The 23,780-nt window shown below is 36.1% G+C and overlaps 2 protein-coding genes across 8 annotated transcripts in view; one reads left to right on the top strand and one right to left on the bottom strand.

Annotated features, from left to right (window-relative positions):
- Window positions 1–23,780, top strand: part of LOC129575285 (omega-amidase NIT2-like) — a 311,296-nt gene that overhangs the window by 1,943 nt on the left and 285,573 nt on the right. The window lies entirely within an intron of this gene.
- LOC129575291 (uncharacterized) lies at window positions 525–23,067 on the bottom strand. Of its 7 annotated transcripts, XM_055458575.1 has the most exons (7): window positions 22,935–23,052; window positions 22,678–22,758; window positions 22,373–22,551; window positions 8,325–8,379; window positions 1,917–1,974; window positions 1,525–1,753; window positions 525–1,175 (listed from the first exon to the last, which is right to left on the bottom strand). In XM_055458575.1, the coding sequence occupies exons 3-7, from the start codon at window positions 22,439–22,441 to the stop codon at window positions 903–905; spliced, it is 684 nt and encodes a 227-aa protein (XP_055314550.1). In that variant the 5' UTR covers window positions 22,442–22,551; window positions 22,678–22,758; window positions 22,935–23,052; the 3' UTR covers window positions 525–902. The 7 variants fall into 7 exon arrangements, with proteins under 7 accessions (XP_055314550.1, XP_055314552.1, XP_055314553.1 ...); XM_055458577.1 differs by having other exon boundaries at window positions 22,678–23,067; XM_055458578.1 differs by having other exon boundaries at window positions 1,917–1,971; window positions 22,678–23,046.

Here is a 23,780-nt window from a genome sequence, read left to right as displayed (position 1 = left end):
CCATGAATTCATCAATTAAAATCATCTCCGCCGATGATCAATTACCGAAATCGATGCATTTGAAACCTGGCAATTACATCAAATTTTGATGGTATTCAATGTTTGAATGGAAAACAAGAAAACTGCTGGCCCGTGTTAATACTAATTATATAGCAAATGTGTCTCAAATACAAAATCATTGTTTTCATTAAAGAGCCACGAGTGCGATGTGAGTGTGACTTTATTCAATATTCGTTAAACATGGATACACAATTTTGAGGGGGTACAATGTATATAATTAATGATTTGAATTGATTTTCCACAATTTTTTTTTGTTCTTCTTCAAAATCATCCTTTTGTTCTCTTTCATCAAAACATATTTCCAAAAATTACATAATTTTAACAAGTATTTAAATACATGGTAACATCGAATGCCAATTTTACATAATAGTGAATGATGGAAGCGTGCTTGGATGTACCACATATCATCTCTTAATTGTATTCATTACATTTTGTTCCTCAATTCTTTGAGCTTTGTGTAAGTGCTTCTTTCAATTCACGCAGAACAAATATATTCAATTAACATGATTAATAGCTATGTGTGTTACATAATCACTCAGCCTCACTGCTTACTTATAAATTAAACAATTTCGCGATAAATAATTGTTATTTTTGGCACAACATATAGGCATCCTTTAGGTTTTTATTTTTTTTTTTTTTGTTTTTTTTATTCATTCAATTCATTTGTTCAACAGAAATGTTTTTCTTGTTGACGATTTTGGTTTTTTTAGTGTTCAACTGTGCTAGAGTAGACTATATTCGAAATGCAGAGATATGAAAGTGTCCGTCGATCATGTTTTTTTTCTCGGTTTTTCCATTAATTTTAGATATCATATTGGATGTGGGATTCAACAGATTCAGATTTAAACGTATTTCACATATTTGCCACTTCGTGGCACATCATTGTTGCCATCTTCGCGTTTGTTGTCGGTGAAAATTTGCGGCACCAGGCGGTCAATTTCGTCAAAGTTGCGTTTATTCCACAGCGAATGATATGGCGTTTGAACGAAGCGATTCAATCCAAAACGGTCAATTTCATCGAAATTTCGCTTCACCGGCACAATTCGGTCATCATTCAGCATACGTTTCATGTACTCTTGATAGTCATTTTTGTCCGATACCTCGTGGAAATTGTGCTGTGGGAAGTTGAGCAGAAGAAAAATTGAAAGACCATTTAATGACCAATTTTTACAAGAGAAAAGGAAAGGGATTTTGAAGAAAAGAAAAGATGGAGTAGCACAATGTATATCAGTATCATTCTCTTGAAGAGAAATCAAGTAATGAAAAACAAGGAAAGAAATATGAAGACAGAGATATCAAAAGAATAAATCCAAAATAAATTGAAAAGCATTTTTCCTTCTTTAGCTTGAAATGAACATGATGGAAGTGATCAAAATAGCAGATGATTCAGTTTCTTTTCCGGATTTGGAAAGTTCCTTCCAGAATGATTAAAATTATCTTCAATGTTCCAAAATAAACACCCACCTGTTTCTGTTGTTGTTCCTGAACCGTGGGCAAGGCTCGGGGTCGTTCGAGAAAGAATCGTTTGGGTGGATATCGGTCTGGTTCTGTGTCAATGCTCCGTTTGCCCAAATGATTGTCAACTTCATCAAAATTCCGGCGATCGATAATGGGATTCAGCGTATTCGAATAGTATTCGAATAGCAATGGTTTCTCTTCCAAATCGACCGTATGATGAGAAGCAAGTGGCTTCCTGTGTAATATGTAAATACAGCGTATGATTACAAAATTGGTGTTTATTGTGTTCATCATTGCCATTTAAGGCAGATGGACCGGCAAGCAGGCAGAGCAGCAATGAAAAAAATAAATTCCAATCCACCATTTAATCGTCGGTAAATTGCGTATTGAGTACTTACCCATTTAAAATGCTGTTGTTATTCTGTTCTGTTGTTCTGGGTCGTCGACCGCTACCTACTAAACGAATTACACAAAACGATATAAAAACAGAAGTAACCAACGAACCATTTCTTCACCTATATTATGTACTACAATATGTCCTACTTCATGACATGGATTTTGATTAAGTGCACATACCCAAACACACATATACATAAAAACACTTGATACGCACAAATGCGCTCCTATTCTGCACTATCCACATCATGAAGAGGGCGGAATTATGAGACCATCGAAGAATAATCCACACTGAGCATCCTTTTTTCATTGTGCGTTGTCTCGACCTTGGTATTAGTCCGTTGTTTTCTTCTGTTTTTTTTTCTGCTGAAGCAAACTCGAAAAATTATTGCACTTTGCGTTTGCGAGACCATAAAATTGTAAACGGTTGTTGGTCGTTAACGATACTAAATGACGGATAATAAAAATGTCGGTCGGTAGTGCGTTTCTTGTGCCCATAAAAAAATTATACATTCACATGCATATGTATATACTGCCGTTCCTGTTCTCGCAGCGATGCGGTACGTAAATTTTGCAACAAAAAGTACGTATATCAGGCGCTAGATTTTGTGCTCAGCACATGAGATTTGTATGTAGTGTATCTCTTTTTTTTTGCGCCCGTTAAAGTAGCAAAGATCAACATGAATTGCCCGGATTTTGCATTCATCGAACAATGAATGAAGCATTTAGTTTACGGATTGGTTTCAAGTGTCTTCAGTTTATGAGCACATTCATTCAAATCTACGCAAACACTTGGGACAGAGTACATTTTAGTTCCGAACAATGGTATTCCATTCGAAAATACACGGAATTAGAGTGAGATTCGAATCGCTATGAAATGCACTTATATGAAGAATAATCGACTTTGTTCTTGTTTGCCAACAGTTTTCGTCCGATTTTTTGGCACTCGAAATTTGCTTACTGAGCAAAGGATTATATTTTATCGACTTCTGTCGCATCGAGAAGCTATTTTTACGAAATTTTTTGGACAAAATATGTCGTATTTCAACATAATATCGATTCGGTGACCAGACCGATTGATTTTTTTGACCCAATACTTTCACATCTATATCGCTCTTCTGCATCTCGATCATTCATTCAAATCGGCTCATTTCTGTTTGAAATATTCCAACTGACATATGGCCTTTATTCCATTTCCAGCATTTCAAATGTTACATTTGTGTCGCCGATGATTGACACAATGGAACATTGGTGCGTCGTTTGCATAATTTTGACGTCAAAAATCGAATCAATGGAGAAAATGTGCGAAAAATATGGACAAAAATAGGCGTTTCTTCTGCAAAATGTGTTATGCATTTAAAATATGCTCTGGTTTATATGATATTTGATGCTCATGGCAAAAAGCTTAGTTGATACAGATGTGAAATGGTCCAAATACGAGAGTTGAGTGCTTTCTTTCTCTCTTTGTCTCGTTCACTCTTATCGGGGACTGTTTAGACTAGAGCAGCCATTGACATAGTCGATGCTGGGTTGTGAAATCTGTAGCTCCTGCTGTGTCAAATATCTTGCATTAATCATGTAATTACATTTTATTTTGCTGGAGCTCTGTGTCCTCTGAACCCGATGCAACCAAGTCCAATTCAGACACTTTTTTTCACATCTGATTTATATTCTTTTCTTTTCTCATTTTCCATTTTTAATCGCAAAATTTAATGACATCCGCACAGTTATACGTACGGTTCATTTGACGTGTTCGCATTTTTTTTGTTATTGTTTTTATTTCCGTTTATTGCTCGATTCACGACCATATAGCTTAACAATCGTTGATTATGACCGGTTTGTGTGAGTCAGAATGAAAGTGACTTCCACAATTGGAAAACCATTTTTTTAACACTCCATTTTTGTTTCTATTTCCATTCGAATTAGAAGCTGTTTCTAAACGCATCGAATACCAAGTAATTATTATAATAATTCTGATGGAAAAAGCGAATGGACTAAAAGCTTTTAGGAAATTTTCTAAAACAAAGACATTTCGTGATTTCCCATCATTTTCATTAATTCAAATTTGATTGTTCCTGATTGGCGATACTTATCACATTTCCACCGATAGAATATATGAATTTCTGTTAAACGATTTAATTGGTTTGCAAATACCTTAGCCGATTTGTTGTTTATTCCCATCATTTACTTCCAAAATCGATGACATTTATACCGTCATTTTACCCATATTTCATGTTATCGATCTCGATTCGGTTCGAAATGTGAATCGAGGTAAATGATAATATCAGGGCCGTAGCCAGGATTTTTGCCAGGAAAGGGTGGTTCCACTTTACCAAGTGATAGCTTGCCCCGAAAAAACAACTATTTCGAAAAAAAATTTGGGGGTGCTCTTGGAAGTTTACGGAGTTATGGGGCAAAAAGGCCAAAAATCACGAAAAATCAAAGTGGTCCGATTTCGATGAAAATTGGTACACGGGATAAGTGAGAATATATAAGAACTTTGGCACTAAAACTGGTCCAAAAAACTGGTCCGAACTGGTCCAAAAATTTATTTTGACATTTTTTTTTCGAAATAGTTGTTTTTTTGGGGCAAGCTATCACTTAGTAAAGTGGAACCACCTTTTCCTGGCAAAAATCCTGGCTACGGCCCTGGATAATATAAAGCAATTGGTTTCATTTATGATAAAGCAAATCAACGTAAAAGCCATCAGTTATGACTCATCACGTTTAGAATAATCGTAACGCGATTAAATAAATTACTTAAACCGAAATCGATGATTCCACTGTATGATAAAGAAGCATATCGTAAGCGACAAAAAAGATACAAACAAAAATGGTTTTACTTTTAAAAAAAAAAAGCTCTAAAAATCCGCAGAAGCCATTTCAACTGATGTTTTCTCGCCCAAAATTGAGTCTCAAAAATGAAAATAATGAGCAAATGAGTATACTAGGGTGGGTCGACTGAACAGCTTTATAGATATCAATGACGACCAGTACGGGTAGCTTATATTCACATGAACTGTTTATGTTCTAGAAAATTTTTATTTGCTGGATCCCTCCCCTGAGGCTCACGCCTTGAGCTGCACATCACATTTTCGTGAAGGCCCTTCACTGAAGTGATTATCATCAATCCTGCTCTTCCAAAAATCTATTTTCAATTTATTCAATACTTTTTGATAGTAAAAATAATCCCCAAGAAAGGAGGGACAATTTCCGTGAACGATACACCTTAATTAAGTATCATATCTATAAAATCGTCCAGTCGATCCACAGACAATCCTTCTCCTATAAACTCTTCGAAGAGGAGTCGTCATTTGAATGCCGATTTCGAATTTATGATGATTAAAAATATGCAAATAATTACGACGAATTTAATGAATAAATTTCGTTGTTTAATTTTGAACACATCTGCGGCCTACGACTCAAAGCTATACAAGTCATACACTTGATTGATAGCAGAATCTATGGTAAAATAAGAAGCCTTTGGGCATTTACAAAAACAAATAGATTGTGGAAAGCTGGTTTTCGTGAGTTTTTTCTCTCTTGCAACCGCAAATGTGTTTCAGTATAGATTTATTTCGTCGTAATAAATCAATAGCTGTCATTATTTCCGGCAAAAAAAACGTGTCCAAAGAAAAAAAGAGAGAAAAAGCAAGGCAAAGAAAAAGAAGAAACCATTTCGATTGGAATATTCAAATAAATATATATTTTCTGCATTTTGTTTGTTTAAAATTGTATGACATATAATAATGATGATTGAAATCCACTTGTTGCTTGGAATTGATTCCCTTAACATAAAAATCGGTTTGCATTTTTATTAGATTTGTGTTTTGTTTGTTCATTCTTCTTCATTTTTTTTTAATAATTAGTCACCATTTTATGTTTAAAATCAATTAAAATGCATATGTCTGACCACTGTTTTCCCTTCATTCCCAAAGCGGGGAACGTTTTTTCTCCTTCTTCTTATTCTTCTTCTTTTTGTAATTGATGGTTGTTTGACAATTGAATTGAAATTGGTTAGCTTTGAAATAAAATGTAAATATTCTAAAATAACATATAATTTCCATTGTGGTATTTCCGTTGAAATGCGCATTTGACTTCGCATTTGCCTGTAGAATGAATATATAATATATATGTGTTTGTGAGAGCGTGGAGCCAATATTGTTTTGCCTGTTTGCATCCGAACTGGTGTTGCGTGACCCAAATCGTTGTCGTTACATTTCATTTTTCTCGCATTTGTTCTTCAAAACCATGGACAATATTTGCGCTTCGATTAAATTACAGATTTAAAAACAAGAGAGAGAGAGAGAAACGTGCAAAAAAGCCATTGCACCCCGACTCGAATAAGCCAGCTCATGTTTCGGTCGTCGTGAAAATTACAGTTTTTTCTTTCTCTAAATTATTGGTCAATTTGTTCTGGGGCCACGCAAGCCAGCGCGTCGCAAATAGGCCAAATTCGATATGAGAGTGAGAGCAAGAGGAAGACAGACAGAGTTTTACACAATGGAAAATCAGCACTGAGCCAACCGTTTAGTTATATAGACATTACACCGTTTTGTTTTTGGGAAGAGGGGAGGGGGGAAGAGGAGATGAGAGATGAATGTAAATGTTCAAAATCTAATGTACACCGAAACACCAAGATCAATAAATTTACTGGGAAGAAACGAACGAACAGAAAATGAAAATGTTATAACGGAACTCATCATAAGAATAACGATATAATTCGGATAAAATTTTCTTTTTTTTCGCCAACCCGACCACAAGCTGTCCCGGCTGACATTGATATCCAATTTATCAGTACATAAATTTGTTGTTGTTATTGGTTTTCATTGCTGAACATGTCGAAAAATAAATTTATTCCTTATTATCAGAAGAAAAATGCTTTTTTGTTGTATATTTTTGTTTGATGTTGTTTTGTTATTGTTGGTTAATTAGAAATTCGGTGGTTAAATGCGAACTCCCGTAGGTAGCGCATGTTTTGTTGTTGGTGGTGATGATTGAGCGCATTTATCTACGTTTCAAAAGGTTACCGCCACCGATTCGGTCAACGGCCCGTTTGAGCAGATTTGCACCGCCGATTGGATCGATGGCACGTTTCAATTGATGCTGATTCAGCGCTGATTCTTGTGTGAATGCGCCTCCACTTTGTACTTGATCCTTTGGCGGTTGGCCGCCGGCTTGCTGTGGCAAATGATGGTGTGCATTGAAATTGTTCAATCGACGTTCCAGATACAAACGTTTTCGGTTTAATTCATCGCCCAAATTGTAAATTTGATATGCATTGGCCAGTGTGCGTTCGAATCCATCCAAATTGCGTAGCACCACATCATCATCAACATTGTAGCCACCATTGTTGATATTGTTATTGCTCTCCCGCTGCATACTGCCTTTGTACACTATCGGCCGCGCAAAATTGAAGCGATCGTACGGTTCATCTGACATGGTTTTTGGTTGTAGTTGCGGTTTTAGGTATCGATTTCCCGATGGTGATACATTTTCAATTCAAATTGAATCGTTGACAGGAAAATGAAAACAACAACAACATTTCGATTAGATTTTGTGTGATTAAAATTGTGTGTGGAATCAGTGTGAGACTGTGCAAAAAACCTCTGTGTTTATACACACAGAAATAGTGTTGGTGGTGGTGTTGGTGTTGAATGTTGTTCAGTGTTCCAGTGCGGTGCTACTGTGTGTCTTTTGTGTGTGTAGTGTTTTGTGTGCGACATGCGGTGCATTGGTTAAAAAAAAACGTTATTGTGAAACTTGAAGAAACAAAAGCTGTGAAGCCTTTGGAACAACACTGACCCTGCTTAATGCCATCGTTTGATTTGTTGACCAAGGCTTCAAAGTTCATGTTTTTCATCATGAATTTTTAAGTTTTTGTACTTTGTTACTCTAATTTAGGTGTGAGTTTGTGTGAGTGTGTGTGCTTGTGTGTGTGTGTGCATGAGAAATTCACTCTACTTAGTAGAGTCTACTTCAAGTGCTGTGTTATTCTGGGTGATTTTGTGCTGTATATTTTAAAATGAACTTTCGTTTCATCATGGAATGTCTATAGCCGTACGTAAATGTACTGCAAACTTTTTGTATTCTAAGGTGATCATGCTTGTATCATGTGTTTAGTGTATCAGCCGTTTATATTTGAATGATTTGTGTTTATGTGTTTTTTGTTTGTTGTCTGGTGTTTTGTTGTTGTTTTTGTTTTGTGTTTGGCTTGGCTTGGCTTGGCTTGGCTTTTGTTTTGCCTTTGTGTCAATTTGTCTCTTTTTATTTGTTTTGGGCGTTTTTTGTGTGTTTGTGGATAATGTATTGTGCATTTTGTGAACCTGTGCTGTTGTTCTAGTGTGAATCACACTGTGTAACGTGCAATTTTCAAGTGTTCAGAAAGAACAAATCTTTTAAATAGTTACCGTAATGATTTTGTTGTTTCAATTCTTCCAGGCGGTAAATTAATTCATCAATATCCTGCAAAAAAGGAACGAATTTTTAATAAGCATTTCCAATTTAGGTTCTACGAAATATAATTCAAATTTTGTCATAATTTCTTTGAAAAGAAAACGTCGGAATTTCGAAGTAGGCACTAAGGACATTGGTTCAAAATTTAAGTTTTCATTGAGTTACAATGTGATTCATCAATTCGGACTCAAAATAAAAAAAAAAGATTCATTTATAAATGAAAAATTCACCAAAAATTTGTGTGTTGAGAGAAAAGCGTTCATTGCATTATTCCCATTTTTATCCAAAAGAGGACAAATCTTTGTGACACGGAATTTACAAACGTTTTCTTTTGTATTGAGGTGGGTCGAGATTAAGCAGGATGTGTATGAGTTCTATCTTTGATTTGCACTGGAAAAAAAACTTTTATTTAAAATAACTTTTCACAATGAATCATCTTTTCATTCTTTTCAAGCTTCAGCTTACATTTTATTTCAAGCTAAAGCTTTAGTTGGTCCAAAACCTATTGATTCCCGTCAATCCGGTATTGAATTCAGTCACGTGGATCCGGAAAAATTGCGTTCAATGAATTTGAATCAGAAATGAGTGGACTTATCAAAGCTGCTTTATCAGTTTAAAACACCGCAACGGTTTCACTATCTCAATCAATAAAATGTTATAATTTTAGGGTTGACCCGTGTGTGTATGTGTGCGAGACATTCATCATGTCATAGAGAGCCGCATATTGGGATGGAACAAAATGACCATTATCTCGTATAACCATTTTCGATTAATCGCATTACCCGCGTATGAATCTATTGTAATCCATTTAGAGTTTGATCGAATCTATTACGGTCACCTTTCGGAGTGTGCAGCGTGCTCTATGCTCGATAGCACACGTTCCACGTGTATTTGTGAACGTGGCTGTGGACACAATTTGCTATTGAATGTGTGCAATTTAATTACTCGATGGAAAAAAAAATATGACGGTGGTATAGATTTCATATGTGCTGTGGGTAAAAATTATGTCGATGACCAGTTTTTTTTCTGTTTCACGTATTCGTACGTTCTCGACGTTAACGACGACGACAACGACGGCGAAGAGTACGGGAGCCATATGAATTGAGAGAATGTTGCATGTTTTCATGACAATGAACGCAGTGCAGCAACACATGAAAGTCTATCGGCAACAACAATCTAATTGGTTTCAAGGATTTTGTGCGAGACGATTGCATTGAGCACATACACACGAACAAAGAACGCGAACATATACCTCGCAGTCAGGATGTCCGGCTTTTCCAATGGAATCCATGTTCGGATAGCTTTCTGCACCTTCTTTTATCGATTTCTATGTAACAAACAGGAAACTTGCCGCTCATGTAATGAATATCAATGTCAAAATATGATAATATCATGTATGTCAGTTGTTTCACTTTTTCTGTTTTCGTGTATATGATGTTCACTCAAATGGAGTAACGTGGCTGCTTTGGCTGACACTGCTGCTACTGCTGTTGCATGAATAAATCGGATTGCAATCGAGCGCCTGTTGCTTGTTGCTTGTTGCTCTAACGTTATAGCGACGTTAATTAAAACGGATTAACGCTTAAACGCTTATCTCAAATCAGTGCTTGATTTATTTATCCTCTGCAAAGAGTGATTTTTTTTCGAGGTAAAGTAACAACGATTGCGCCAATTTTTTCTGCTGATAATTTTATCACTTTTTCCCTGAAACGTCGGCACTTAATCACATTGCACCGTGAAAATTCATGTGTTGAGCTTTTAGTCAATACCTTGGTGGGTATAAATGAGATTTGAAATAAAAAAAAAAGTTTTACGTTGTGTGCGCACGGGAATGGAAAGAAAAAGAGGAAGAGAGATGAAGGGGATGTGGGAGAAAGAGAAACTCCGTCTACAATCTTCAATACACTCCGTGATTAACCAAATAAATTTGTTTGTTTACTTTTCATTTAGATAAAAATCAGTGAGCAGTTGCCTCTTTGCGCCGCTTTTATGACTGTGTAATGCGTTTGCTTGGCATATGGAACGATAAGAAAAGGTAAAACTTTTACACTTTTGCTTTTGTTTTCACGCAAACTTTTCCAAAACATGATATAAACAACGCGGCGCATTTTTACCTCAACAATACACTTGACGCACTCGCAACATTTTTGCCACACACGTGAACGCAATTTCGCACATTTATGATTCGATTTGGAGCTGATTAAAATGACTTCAACGAACTTGTACTTTGGTGGAGTTTCAACAAGCTAAAACACATTTTTGTTAAGTCAATTTGAAATGCACTGTTCGAAACATGCTTTTGAGTAAAAAAAAATTCACTTCCTCCAGCGAAATACCATTTGTTGACGTCGTTGTGTGAATCGATTCTCTTGACAATTTAAGACACTTTTTATCTTATCCAGATACGGATCACACGAACAGCTGCTACACAAAAAAACATGATTTGACTTTAGATTTTTTTTTTTTTTTCTGAAAGTCTGCTCACATTCGAGGGCTAACTGCCTTAGACAGATTTTATTTGAATCTTAGCTGCCGCTATGACTCAATTTAATGACGAACATAGAGCAATTCAGATGACAATTTATTTATTTTCGGCGAAATAAGTGAAAAATGGACCATTTTTATTTGGCTAAGTGTTGAAGAAAATGGTCGATATACTTGGGACATTGGAAAAATTGTGCGGAAGATGACGTCGCGGGGAACAAGGTTCTCAAACAGAAACATGTGCTCAACTGAATGAGGGTCGTTTGTCTTTGGGTTTGTTTGGTTTTGGTTATCGGCTTTTTTTTTGTCGAAATCCGTTATACAAATAGAGGGCGGTTTTATTGAAAATCAGCGTGGTTTTTCGCATAGCAAAGAAGGAAATAGAAATAGAAAGAGTGTAAGGGAGGTTGAGCGTGAGGCAAAGCGATATAGACAGTCAGAGATGTGGAGAGAGGCAGAGATACGGAGAGTGAGAAAGAGAGATAAGTCAGTGGATGATAGTGAAAAAGCGAAGATGATTTTAAAGAAAAATAGGAAGATAAACAGAAAGTTTAAGAAACACTCTTCAAGCGCATTTCGCCTGGCAATTCATTCGAAGTCGAATTCATTTTCGAAACGGCTGCTCTGTAATAACAAGTCCTTCGAATGACATTCCATTTTTTCTCATTTCCATTTGATTCATACTCGTTTTTCTGCAAATCCCCTCCAAATATTTTATAATTTGTTTATGTTGATTTTTCTCCGTCGAAATATTTCCAAACGAAAAAGCATATATAAATTCATGATTCGTGTACTGCAATGATGAAACGCACGGAAATGCTCATTATGTGATTTATCATAATAATCGCTTATGAAACGAACGAATCGTAAAGCCGAATTAACCATTTGAATTCAGCGGTAAGTACCACATTGAAGTGTGCTTCAACTTCTGTTGAACATTTTCGAGAGTTTCCCTCGCTTCGCACGTTATTCATTCATATTTATACTGTTGATATTGATGTGTACTGGAGTGTTTTGGTTCAGCAGGAGAAAAAAACACGGTTTTTCTTTCTCGAAAGGTACGCGTTACAGACAACCAATTGTATCGCTTGTGTTATCTCCGGGTAAAAATTTGGGAAAAATTATTTCATATTGATTTATTTACACAAAAAGAAAAAAAAACACAAATAAATGTCACGCCGCATCGAATATTGCTGAAGTAAAGAGATTGCATAATTACAAATCGTCGGTCGAGATGATTGATTGTTTTCGACGTAATAATAATTTAATTCTTGTTCAGTGACGAATGATGCGATTCTTATTACAATTTTGATTGAACAGCGTACATACTTCATGTTCATTCGAATTAAGTCAGCGAGAGAGAGAGGGAGAGAGAGAGAGAGAGAAATGAAGAGATTTATATAGAGAGACACACAAACACACACACATCACATCATCCGAATCAGAGATGACTTTAACGCATTCAAGTGCGCTACAGCGCACCCGAGTATTTTTGTTGTTTTTTCATTCTACTTAAGCTCTTTGGACAGGATTTTTTTAAAATAATATTTTGTGTAACATAACGAAAAAGAGCTTACATTCTCTGCCCCCGGTATTCGCATTGTGTGATCATATGCACCTAGTAATTACGCGCATTGGCTCAATTTCGCAATATTACGCAATTTCTACTTTTGGGGATTTTTTCTTCATATTTTTCTAATATATATGTGGTTTTTCAAAAACCGTTCTTTGTTATGTTACACACAAAATATTGATACAAAGTTTTTTTTTCACCAAAATGGTAAAGTATAACGAAGAAAAAAACAAAAAAACAACACAAATATCCGGGTGCGCTAAAATCATCTCTGATTCGAATGCCATGAAAAATAATCACCTTATTTCCATCGACTGATTTTTATCATCGATCACAAGTGAATATATTGACTTCGAATATTATGTTTCTCTCTTCTTTTCTCTCCATCGCAACTTTATTAATATTTTCCGGTAATATTGCTTAAAATACACCATTACTTTAGTGCTTAGTATCGAATGACGTCAAAAATTTAAATGCAGACTTCGTGCAGCAGCACTGAAACACTGCGATTCGGACGAAAAATAAGTAAATAAAATGCGATAAAAAAAGGAGTGTGAACACAAGAGTGAAAAGTGAAGCTAAGAAATGGTAGAAAAAAAAACAACAGCAACACATATTGCTTGCAATTTTACCCACTTAACGACTTGACTCCACTTTTTCACACTGGCTCATTGCGTCTGTTTGCTTTTGCCACACAGAAATATTTATGCTATCAGAATTGATACCAATGAATAATGAAACACAAACAAGCTATGAGCGAAAGACCGACTACACCAACGGCGGCGGTGCTGGTTCGAAACGTTCGGTCGGTGAATGGCAAAGCCAATAAAACGCATTGCAAGCGTATCGAAGTTGAAAAAGTGCCCGTACTAACATAGACTTTCTATGTATACTCCACAAAAGTAATGAACAAAGTCAGCGTAAAGTGCAATAGAGTAGGAGAAAAAAGAGAGCAGCCCGTATTGTGAAGAGAAACAGTTCGGTCTCAATGTATGTGTGTTCAACATAAAAATGAAATTAGAGGACACATGTGACGAAAGTATTTGCTTGCCACTGAAATTTTCTACAGTTGTTGTTGCGCTCCGGCGACGCATCTGTGTGCACTTTTTTTCTCTTGCACTGTTCCTTCTTTCACAATGAAAAAGGATTGTTTGTACGGTAAACAACCTCGGCTAGGCGATGTTTTCTTAGGCTATGAAAACCCACTTCTTTTCCTCAAATATGAAAATCGCTTTTTTTAAAGTAAGAAACACAGTTGTTTGTTTGAATATGGAAAACAAATGTTTTTGTGCATGTAAAAAAGGTACATTTTTAACACTTGACTGAAAATTGCATTGGAAATACACTATTGATCGGAAAAACATTCGCTTGATAATAAATGCAAGGAAAACAATGGGAAAAGCCCACTTCTGGCCATTTCACTTCATTGAAATGCCCATAGACAGCGTGTAAACAATAACCGAATAGAATAAAGGCTGAAAATAGAGCTATCAATTCGATTTGTCCACCGACACAGAAGAACATTCGCTCTGTCATATCGATGGCGTGATGATCGCGTGGTTTCCGCTTTGGTTTGAGAATGTCATCGATACGACACACGGCCTCAACATGAAATACCATTGTCCACAAGGTGCACACATCAATCGCAATGTGAAATGTAAACATTGTTGAAATTACAGCTGGAAAATGATATGTACTGGACAAATTGAAGAAAAGAACGTAATAATGTTACACAAAAGCGCACCATAAACCGATTGAAATACAAACGGTTACGCCACTCATGGATAATGCACAGGCACACACGATGAATTTCAAATGCATTCCATGACACAATAAACCAATTCGAAAAAAAATATTTTGAAAACAAAATTTTTATTTTTTCCGCTACATTGAGCAAATCTCTTTACGGCTCACTAACAGCTGCTGGGGGACCATTGCAAAATATCTTGCTATTTCGTGAGGCGCGCACTTTCAAACAACGGATTTTTTATATAAATTTTTTTTTATTCTTCACAATTTATAAAATGGTACATTCCCAGCGTTCGACGTGTACACATGAGATTCGTGTAAGAGATTGAAAAATCCAGACGAAGTTAACTTAAACGAAATAACGAACAGATTTGAGCTTTTCAAGACAAAACAAATATTTATCTTTCAAAAGGAAGTATTTATTTATATATATTCGTGTTAGAATGTAAAGATTTTATGGATTCTGAATGAATTTTTTTAAATTTAGAACCACAATTTGATGTTGTTCACATCTTCAATTGGTTTATCTCTTTTGATTCCCATGCGAATAGATTTCCAAATGCATCAATCGATTGAATCGAATTAATGAATTGAAAATTCGTCGAGAAATTACTAGAGAAATTAAAAACCCAGTCTGAAATTGTGAATGCAAATCGATTTTTTCGGCAAAGTCTAGTAATTCGAGCCGTTCCAATTACAATGTCGAGACAAATTCATTAATTCAAAAATGTGATTTGAAAATTAAATTTATGCTTTGGCTTCATGTCAAATTCAATATCTCATAAAGACATAACAAAGCGAGCAGCATCGCTTCATTATTGTTGGTGTTGAAAACACATGTGTAACATTTTAGTTCGCTTTGAGCTTTGGGTCGTTCAAAACTTCCGTTTATTATTCATATGAAATTGATATGTGCATCAAAGCTTTTGAATTTTACGTCGATAAACACAATCATTTTCCGGTGATAAGTTTTTGCTGCGATGAAAAATGGCAAAAGTTTGAATAAAGTTTTCTTCATTGAATTGCTGAAGTTGGTGAGCTTATCGGTTGTTTGTGTTTGGGTTGGCGAATATTGTTTTTGATGGCACTGAATAAAGATGACAAAATCGGGAGTGATATGCTCGTGGGATCCAAAGCGTCACGCAAGAAACAGTTTTCAATCCTTGCTTTCTTCTCCGCTCTCTTCTTCCTCCCTCTCTCTTCCGCCTCTCTCCCTTTCTCTCTCTTCCTTCGTACATAACATGAAACTTAATTCCCATTGACTTGAGGGTCATATGTTTTAGGTACTAAGCTTCAAATTAATTCGAATGTTTCGAGTGTGTTTCACATTCGATGTTGTGATCACGAAACGGTTGACAAGTAAGCGGTAACATGTTGAAGGTTTCTGTTACGCTTTTAATTCGTATAACATTGAAATGTTCTTGCTTTTAATGGAATCGAATCGGTTGGTGATTGTGTGTGTTTTACTTCAAATTTTAATCAGATCCGACCGCGTAAAATATCAAAGTGTAAACACAACCCATCATATTCACAGTGCGACTGGACTGTCCAGATAGAAAGGGAGAAAAAAGTGACAGGTCTGAACACAGTAAATGGACATGTCATACGGCCTGTCATTTCCGCATCGGATTGTATCTACTTAGGGGCGCTTTATTGTCGGTGTGCAAACAATTCAAATGCTATTTGCATAGTGTGTATAGTGAAGGGGATTTCGTTGGATTTACAACCGTGGTAATTATCGAATTGAATTGACTCAACATCTTATTGCGATGACACAAAGAACCGATGGATTTCTATGAATGATCCAAGCATTTGATTGGAATAATATGAAATTCCATCACAAAAAGTGCGCAATAAATCCGTGTCCTATAAAAACATATATGAGATTTTCTTTTTCTCTCGCTGTTTTGTCCTCTTGGGCCGAGGCTCATTCGCATTAAAATAAAAACGATAACGTAAATCTGCATTTTGTTTGCAGGCAAACGACCGGGTACAAATCCCTTACGTTTTTGTCCACTACAATACTTCAAAATGAAAGAAGAAGAGAGAGAAGAAATATCAGCACGCGTGTTAGTGTGAAGCTTGCTCGTGTCAGTTTATGTGATTGCGTGCTTGGAAACGTAATCATTATCACGTTCCCGTCTTTTTTTTGGCGAAATGAAGTAAACGAAACCAAAGCAAATAAAAACCGAGCACTAAACCGTAGCATAAAGTACATTACAATGAAACAGTCACATCGAAATGGTTGGCTGGCTATCCAGTAAGTAAAATGCATAATTTCAAGGTAGTTTTCGTTTTTTTTTTACAATTTATTTGAAAAGTTTTGAAATCGTCGCATTAATTTCATTACCGCAAAAAAAAAACAGAAACAGTGTCACATTTGTTGAATTGAATGCGTTATGAATTCAAAGTGGCTGATAAGCCAAGTTAACTGTTTTCGACGACTATTCTTTCAATTCAACCCGTTGATTTCCATGATAATCGTGTCAGAAGTTAAATGCGCCACATTTTCAATGGAAATCAAAACTCATGTTCTTAACAAGAGACTCAAGCTCTCAAATCAAAAGATGAAAGTTGAGACTCAAGAATTGTGGTTTTGCAGCACTTTCCATTTTCGCACGGGTTTTTTTTCCCTTCAAATCAAGCTCAAATTCTGAGTGTATACTGAGCACTCCATTAAAAGAAGAACACAAAAAAGAAAATAAAAAAACTCAACAAAAACAATATGTGTAAACGTTTTTTTTCGCATTTAATTCAAATTATCCGAAAACCTTTGGTATAATCCCCGATGTGATTTTCGTGCAAAAAGCCGTTTTATAGTTGTAAAATTACAACGAAATCACCGAAAATTCCAATATTCTTGATTCTCCCCTGTAGCTATGCTTGTTATTCAGGTTTATTGTAAACAATGTTCGAGTTTATAATCTGAAATCGGAGTGCACTCTACATATACATGCCGCTGTCGGTAAACTGATAACGTTGTGAAATGTGGTTATTACTGAAACATTTCGTTTCGGTTTATATCTTTGTCGCTGTCGCTATCGTTGTCGTCATCACCAATGCATTGGTACGCATAAACAATTAAGCGAGTGCGTAGATTGCGAAAATTGATATGTCTTTGTTTTGTGGCATCATGAAATATTTAACCATGTTGAATGCAACCGTATGTTTTGTATATTGTTTAGCGTTCGGACACGAAGAATACAATCACCAATCAAATAAATTAAGCAACAATATAAATCACAATGAATGCCAAAGATCGTTAGATTATTGCGAGTTGTGTTAACCAATCGATGGGTCAAAATTCGATGACCATTGCACAGAACAACATCATTCCGGGAGAGTTTCAGTTACATCGTGAAACATTTAGTACGACTTAATCAGAGATGACCGAACGCACGCTCAGTAGTGAATTCAGCAACTCAACTGAGCGTTGTTTTCTGCTCCGTGCGTTTACACGCACCTTCTAGAAACGTCAGTGTGCGCACTGGCTCAATTTTGCAACTATCATTTTTGGTGATTTTCCCGCTAAATCTAATATAAACATGACTCTTTAGAAATTATTCTTTATCGAGAAAGGCTGAATATTAAAACAAAATTTGCGTATGGCCAAAAATGTAAAATAGAATGGTGAAAAAAGCAAAAACAATACAAGTGCTCGGGTGCGCTCTAGCGCACTTTAGAAAAAACTACTCGTTTTCGGTCGTGTTACAAGCACTGAGCATGTTTGACGTACGCAAATTCAGTTGCGGTACGGCCGCTGCTCAGTCACTCGGTGCGCTTCAGTCATCTCTGGACTTAATTGCATTAGCACCATTTATTAAACTTCCGTAACGCACGGACTTTATCTGTCGCTCTTTAATTAATTACAAATTGTTCAGCGCAAATTTCTGCGAAATAGTGCAGCACTCTCTCTCTCTTTCTCTCTCTCTCTCTCTCTCTCTCTCTCTCTCTCTTATCGTTGGTTCTCACACTCTCTCCCTATCTTTTTCTTTCTCGTCTTTCTCGGACATTGTGTAAAATGACAAAACTCTCGAGCATAAAGGGGAAAAAAAATGCGCGCCTTGTAAGAATTGAAGACAATGAGAAGTGAAATTAAAGATGAATTGATAAAAGGTGTAAAAAACACATCAGGCAACAACGAGAAATGTCTTGCAAAAAGAGAAAATGATGGAAAAAATGGGCAAATTTTCACTATGACGGTAGTCTCAAGTGGACTAATGAGATCTGCCCACCTTAGACGGTGATTTCGTGAATCATAGATTTATACAATTATATTGTCATTAATTTCACACGAAACAACCATTGTCCGAAAAGAAATCGCAACGAAACCGAAGAATCCTCACGTCAATTAATGATTAATTCCCAAGGTAATTGGATAACCGATTTATCTTTGTTTGAAGCTGTCGCATTCTCGCTTGTGATGCATCGATTGAATTTGATTTCATTTGTTCTCGTGTCAAGCTCAATTGTCTGCATACATTTTATATTGGGTAATTGTATTGATCAACTGTGATTCCATCGTTGCGCTGCATGGCACTCATCCAAGGGGACAGCTTTGACAAAGTTCGTTTATTGGCTTCACTGTGATAGCATCTCTGAATTCCAAGATTTTGTGTTTTTCGGTTAATTTTCGGTTTTGTGCCTTTTTTGATATGGTTCATGCCATTCGCATGATTATGTGCAGTTACTGGGAATGGGAGTGTGCTTCAAAGGTGTGGAAAATTCCTTTGATAACACCGGGACACAAATTTGCCCGACAAATTAACCATTGCCGAAAAAATGTTATAAAAATAACTGCTTGTTGGGAAAAAGACTGGTTTTTCACTTAAATAAAAACAACATAACACTACGTGAGCATATTAACAGCGAGTTACATCATCATCTGACTCAATTGCTTTCTTTAGACTCATCGACTTTCGCGATAATGTGTCAAATGCAAAAATGCCATTAAAAAAGTTCAAAGTCTGGCGTTTTGGTAGCACCGCTGAAATTGACAGAAATTGGTGAGACTTTATGTACGGTGATACTTTTTTACAATACGGTTCGATTGAAAATGATCAGAAGATTTTTGAAAGCATATGAAAATTGGAATTTTCACCATCTTCGGCTGGCCGTATTGAAATTCTGGTGTTTGTTTCATCTTTTTCTCCATTCTGTCATCTATTTGAACCAAACTCATTCTCTAATGTTGCTTAATTCCCATTCTTTACCCATTCCTTTTCCTCTAACCAACAATAGTACAATTTAAAGTCGAAACACATTATTAGTACGACACCACACTAGGGGCTTCACGCCAAATTTTATTCAGCAAAATCTATTTGTATTATTTAAATCATGTAAAATTCACGTTAGATTTCAAATATTTTGTATTATTGCCCGAATGCGTTGTTATTGTTCATATTCACCTTGAACAATATGTTCTGGAAGTGGGTTTTGGTGGATCTGGAAGGATGGATCAGACTGGGTTTGACAATGCCCTGGTCCATCCCGAGGATCCACTTCCAGAACCAGGATCGGTTTTGAACAATCCTGAGGATCCACCAAAACCCACTTCCAGAATTTTTGAAGCGATAATGACAGTCGGCTGACAGTCGGTTTACTATTGAACAAAATTGAGTAAAATCGAAATTATGCATACATATCTGTTTAATATGTTGAAACATAACAAATTCATATTATTTGTTCATATTTTAAATATGGAAATTGGTGTGAGGCCTCTTGACAGCACAGGCTTTTCTCAAAATAAAAAATTCCCATCAATTCTTTCCAGTGAATTAATTCACTTTGAAATCATCATAATAGGCATGTTGGCTTAATTTCTATGCTAGAACTACGGGTGATAGTTTTGTACCATTTTCAATTGATAAGATTCAATGCGTGTCCTGTTGATTTGCATGAAAATGCGGTGAAAACGAGCGTTTAACTGCTTTTTGCTGTGCAAACCGATCTGTGATGTTCATCAACCCGTTGGTTTGATGTTGAACTCAAAGTGTTGGCGTACACATAACCATCGCATCCATTTAATTTTAGTGAAAAGATAAACTCCATTCAGAAATGTTGAACCATACATGGCAGGACTTTTATTACAACATAAATTGAGTGAAAAGTTCGTTGTTGTTGGTGGTGCTAATGCAGTTTAAATGATTTATGCATATGAAAAAAATCCATCGATTTTTCTTCATTTTTCCATGCATATGTGCGCGAGCCAAAGAGAGAGAAGGAAAAATAAAGTTCAAAGAAAAACTGCAGTTTCTGCGAACCGCCCAGGATCCAATTAAATGGCACATTGAATACGTACGAAAAGGGCGAAAAACGATAGAGGGAGAGAAAAACAGGACATATTATGTATTCGTGCGTCATGAATGACCGGTTAAAAGTAACTTTATAATTAGTTTTAATTTGCTTTAATTGATACTTCTTTTTCTCTCGCCATCGGAGTTTCATTGCTCTCAATTTCGGATTTACTGCTATAATCATACCGTTTTACTGTTGAAAGGTGCAAATTTCCATCGTTAATGCGGCATTTGACCAATTCCATAATTTATGATACATATTACTTTCACCGTAAATGAATGACCCGTCCATTTATACATGAAATCTTGTTGAAATGAGCAACAAATCCCTTTGCCAAATGGTTGTTGTGATTTTCGACTAGATTTTGACAATGAGCTAAAAATGAGCTAATTTTTCGGTAGGGGTGAAATAGCGATTGCGTTATTATTTACCATCAACTTTAATTATTATTTAATGAAATGCGTAGGCCTTTATCATATGTCGCATTTCTGGACATTATCATCATAATCATTCACAATAATGTGAATAATTTTACATTGTTGATTTAATCGCGCCTGCATAAAAATCTTCAATTTTGTTAATTGTGACATTTTCAAGGGGAATGGGCTGGACGAAGAAAAATGCGAAAATTTACCTGTGACACAATACAGAATTTGTATAATTAATCTAGCAATTCGGAGAATATGATCCGATTCTCAGAATATCTGAATGAGAGTGTTGCGTTCCCACACACATATTTTGCATGCAAATTGAATAGAGAAAATGGTGACAAACCACAAATTGCCACTACGATATAGAGGCGATAAGTTGAACGGTAATTGTTTTGATAAGGAGCCACCTTTAAGCCATCATCCGGCATGCAAACAATTCGCACGATGATTATTGTATCATTGAAAGAGAGAAAGCAAAAGAGGGAGCGAGAAAGTGAAAAAGAGAATGAGGGGGAGCAAAAGATAGAGCGAAAGAGACAGAAAGAGGAGTAGACAGAGAAACAGTTGACCATTCGAAGCGGGTTTGAAGTTCCAATGTCATTTAAAATGGATTTGTATTTAACCCGTAAATCCATGCCTCCACTGTAATCTAAACACCATGAAAATGATAGCCATAGCGTAGACGTGATCGTTTATAAAAAGGTTTTAACATTTTTGGGCAATGGCATTTACGCGCGACTAAAAGTACCTTTCCATCACAAAGTATTTCTTGACAAAAAATAACATATCTGTGGACAAAGACCATGTCCAAAATTCCCGTATGGATTTTATGTTTTAGCTCTCGTTCAATCTGACGTAATATATTAAAACCAATATCTGCTTGTATTAGAAATCAATATATCCAACACTCTCTCTCTCTCTCTCTCTCTCTCGCTCTCTATCTTAAAAGTTGTCTATTTCGCGCTGTATTTCGACGAGGCAATTCAAGCGACAAATGTTCAAAACACCTTTTGAAGAGCGCCAATCGATTAGTTTATTATAATACATCCGTTTTTATCGCGCGCACACGTGGATTTCCCTACTCACGTATGTCTCGTACACCACGGGATGCGAAAGCATTATTTTATCCCGTTCTTACTAGCCACGAGCAGCAACAATGGCAGCAGTAGCCACATGTGGAAATCTAAAGGCAAGCTAATACCATACTTTGAAATCAATTTTAAAATTAGTAGATGCTATTTAAAAATTGGAGCTTTTGCCACCAACGTCGCCACTGCTATTGCTGCTACTGCTACTGACGACAATTAAATGTTATCTATGGTAGAAATCAGCTTGTTGCTGACCCCACCGAACCATGACATGTGTCGCTTGTGCCAGATATATTCAAAACGAACAATTTGAAAGAAAAAAAAGGAAAACGATGAAACAAAAAATGTCAAATGTGAAATATAATTGGGTAAATACGAACCTTGGTCGGTAGTCCAACGGTAATTCCAAGCACTAAACACGAAATGCACAGTCCAAGTATTTTCAACATTTTGGCTCTTGATTTTTTTTTCTTCAAGTATTTCTTTTTCGAAATGAATGAATTTAGAATTGAACAGAAAAAAAAACTGTGCAAAATTTATTGCCGCGTTTTTCAAATTTCTATGAACGAAACAGAAACGGAGACAAAAAATAATGGATTGAGATTTTGATTAATTGTGATTTTGATGAAATTAATTTTTCTGGATTAATTTCTTCTATAAATGAAAACGTTTGACCGAAACGAACCTTTCTTGTTTTTTTTTTTTGTAACTAAATGAAAACTAATTGGTCGGTCTATTTATGCACTGTTCATTAGTGGCACCAAAACTAAAAGGAAACCGGTTTAGTTTCGATTTTAGAGAATTTATAAAATTTACAACAAATTTCACTTGGATTTTGAAACAAAAATTTGTTGATTAAAAATTTCAGTGGCGTTTGTGTGCAACCGAAAGAAAAATCAGCGAAAAATATTGTCAAAACAGTTTAGAAAAAGAAAAACCAACTAGTTTTGTGTGTCGACAGAAGTCAGAATTAGCACTGAAGCAACAACCACTCTTTACTGGAGGTTCTTCGGTTCGAATGTTTTTCAGCCAACTGCTAGTCTTTTCGTTTCAAGCTTTTATGTTAAAATGATTCGATGTGTGCTCACGTTGTGCGCTTTTATACACGAAATTGTGTAGCCCGTGCCAAAGGAAGTGCTATCGCTCGTGTGGATTCGCTTTCTCTTTTTCACTCTATCTGCTTCTCTCTCCCCCTTGCATTCACTTGGTTCGGCTGCCATGCTCACAAACAATGTATGTGGAGAGAAAAAAAACGAACGGGCAACCAAACACTTGTAGCGCCGCATCCAACGCATTCCAAACACCAAACAAGTGGTGAGTGCGGACTCACACACACCGTTGATAGCACACTGGAGCGCATATCGTGTGCTTTGTTTCGCAACGCAAAGCTTAAGCATTATAGAAAGCCATGCAATACACATTTTCATAATGCTAACGAGTATGATCTCCGCCACAACACCGAAACGCATTAAGCACCATCAGCCAATTTCAACGAAGTGAGGGTTTCCGTCTGAGACTAACCATTTTCAGCATATTCTTTTGCTTTTCTCTCTCACACACGATGATGACGACGTTTTTAGTCAGCAGTTTATCGTACAAAGGACAATAATTCTCTGCACATTCCGAATAATTCTTTCTTACAAAAGGAACTATTCTTCAATCATTCTTTGATTTTTTCTTTGCATTCAAAAAATGTATACGCAAGAAATGTTTTCCGATATTAATTGCACTCACAGTCTATTGCTTTTTCCACGACGATTGCATTTTATGATTGATTTACATCGTTTT

This window comes from Sitodiplosis mosellana, unplaced genomic scaffold (genome assembly GCF_009176505.1).
Source record: "Sitodiplosis mosellana isolate CC-2019 unplaced genomic scaffold, AAFC_SMos_1.0 Smas_scaffold_6166, whole genome shotgun sequence".
NCBI classification, from domain to species: Eukaryota; Metazoa; Arthropoda; class Insecta; order Diptera; family Cecidomyiidae; genus Sitodiplosis; species Sitodiplosis mosellana.
Note: the sequence above shows the minus strand (reverse complement) of the source record. Positions and strands in the feature narration are given on the sequence as shown.

Coding starts and splice junctions, on each gene's coding strand:
- LOC129575291 (XM_055458574.1), bottom strand. CDS start 2,224: ATGAAAAAAGGATGCTCAGTGTGGATTATTCTTCGATGGTCTCATAAT. Junction 1,975..2,094: donor TTATGTATATGTGTGTTTGG/GTATGTGCACTT, acceptor TAATTCGTTTAG/TAGGTAGCGGTCGACGACCC. Junction 1,754..1,916: donor AACAACAGCATTTTAAATGG/GTAAGTACTCAA, acceptor CATATTACACAG/GAAGCCACTTGCTTCTCATC.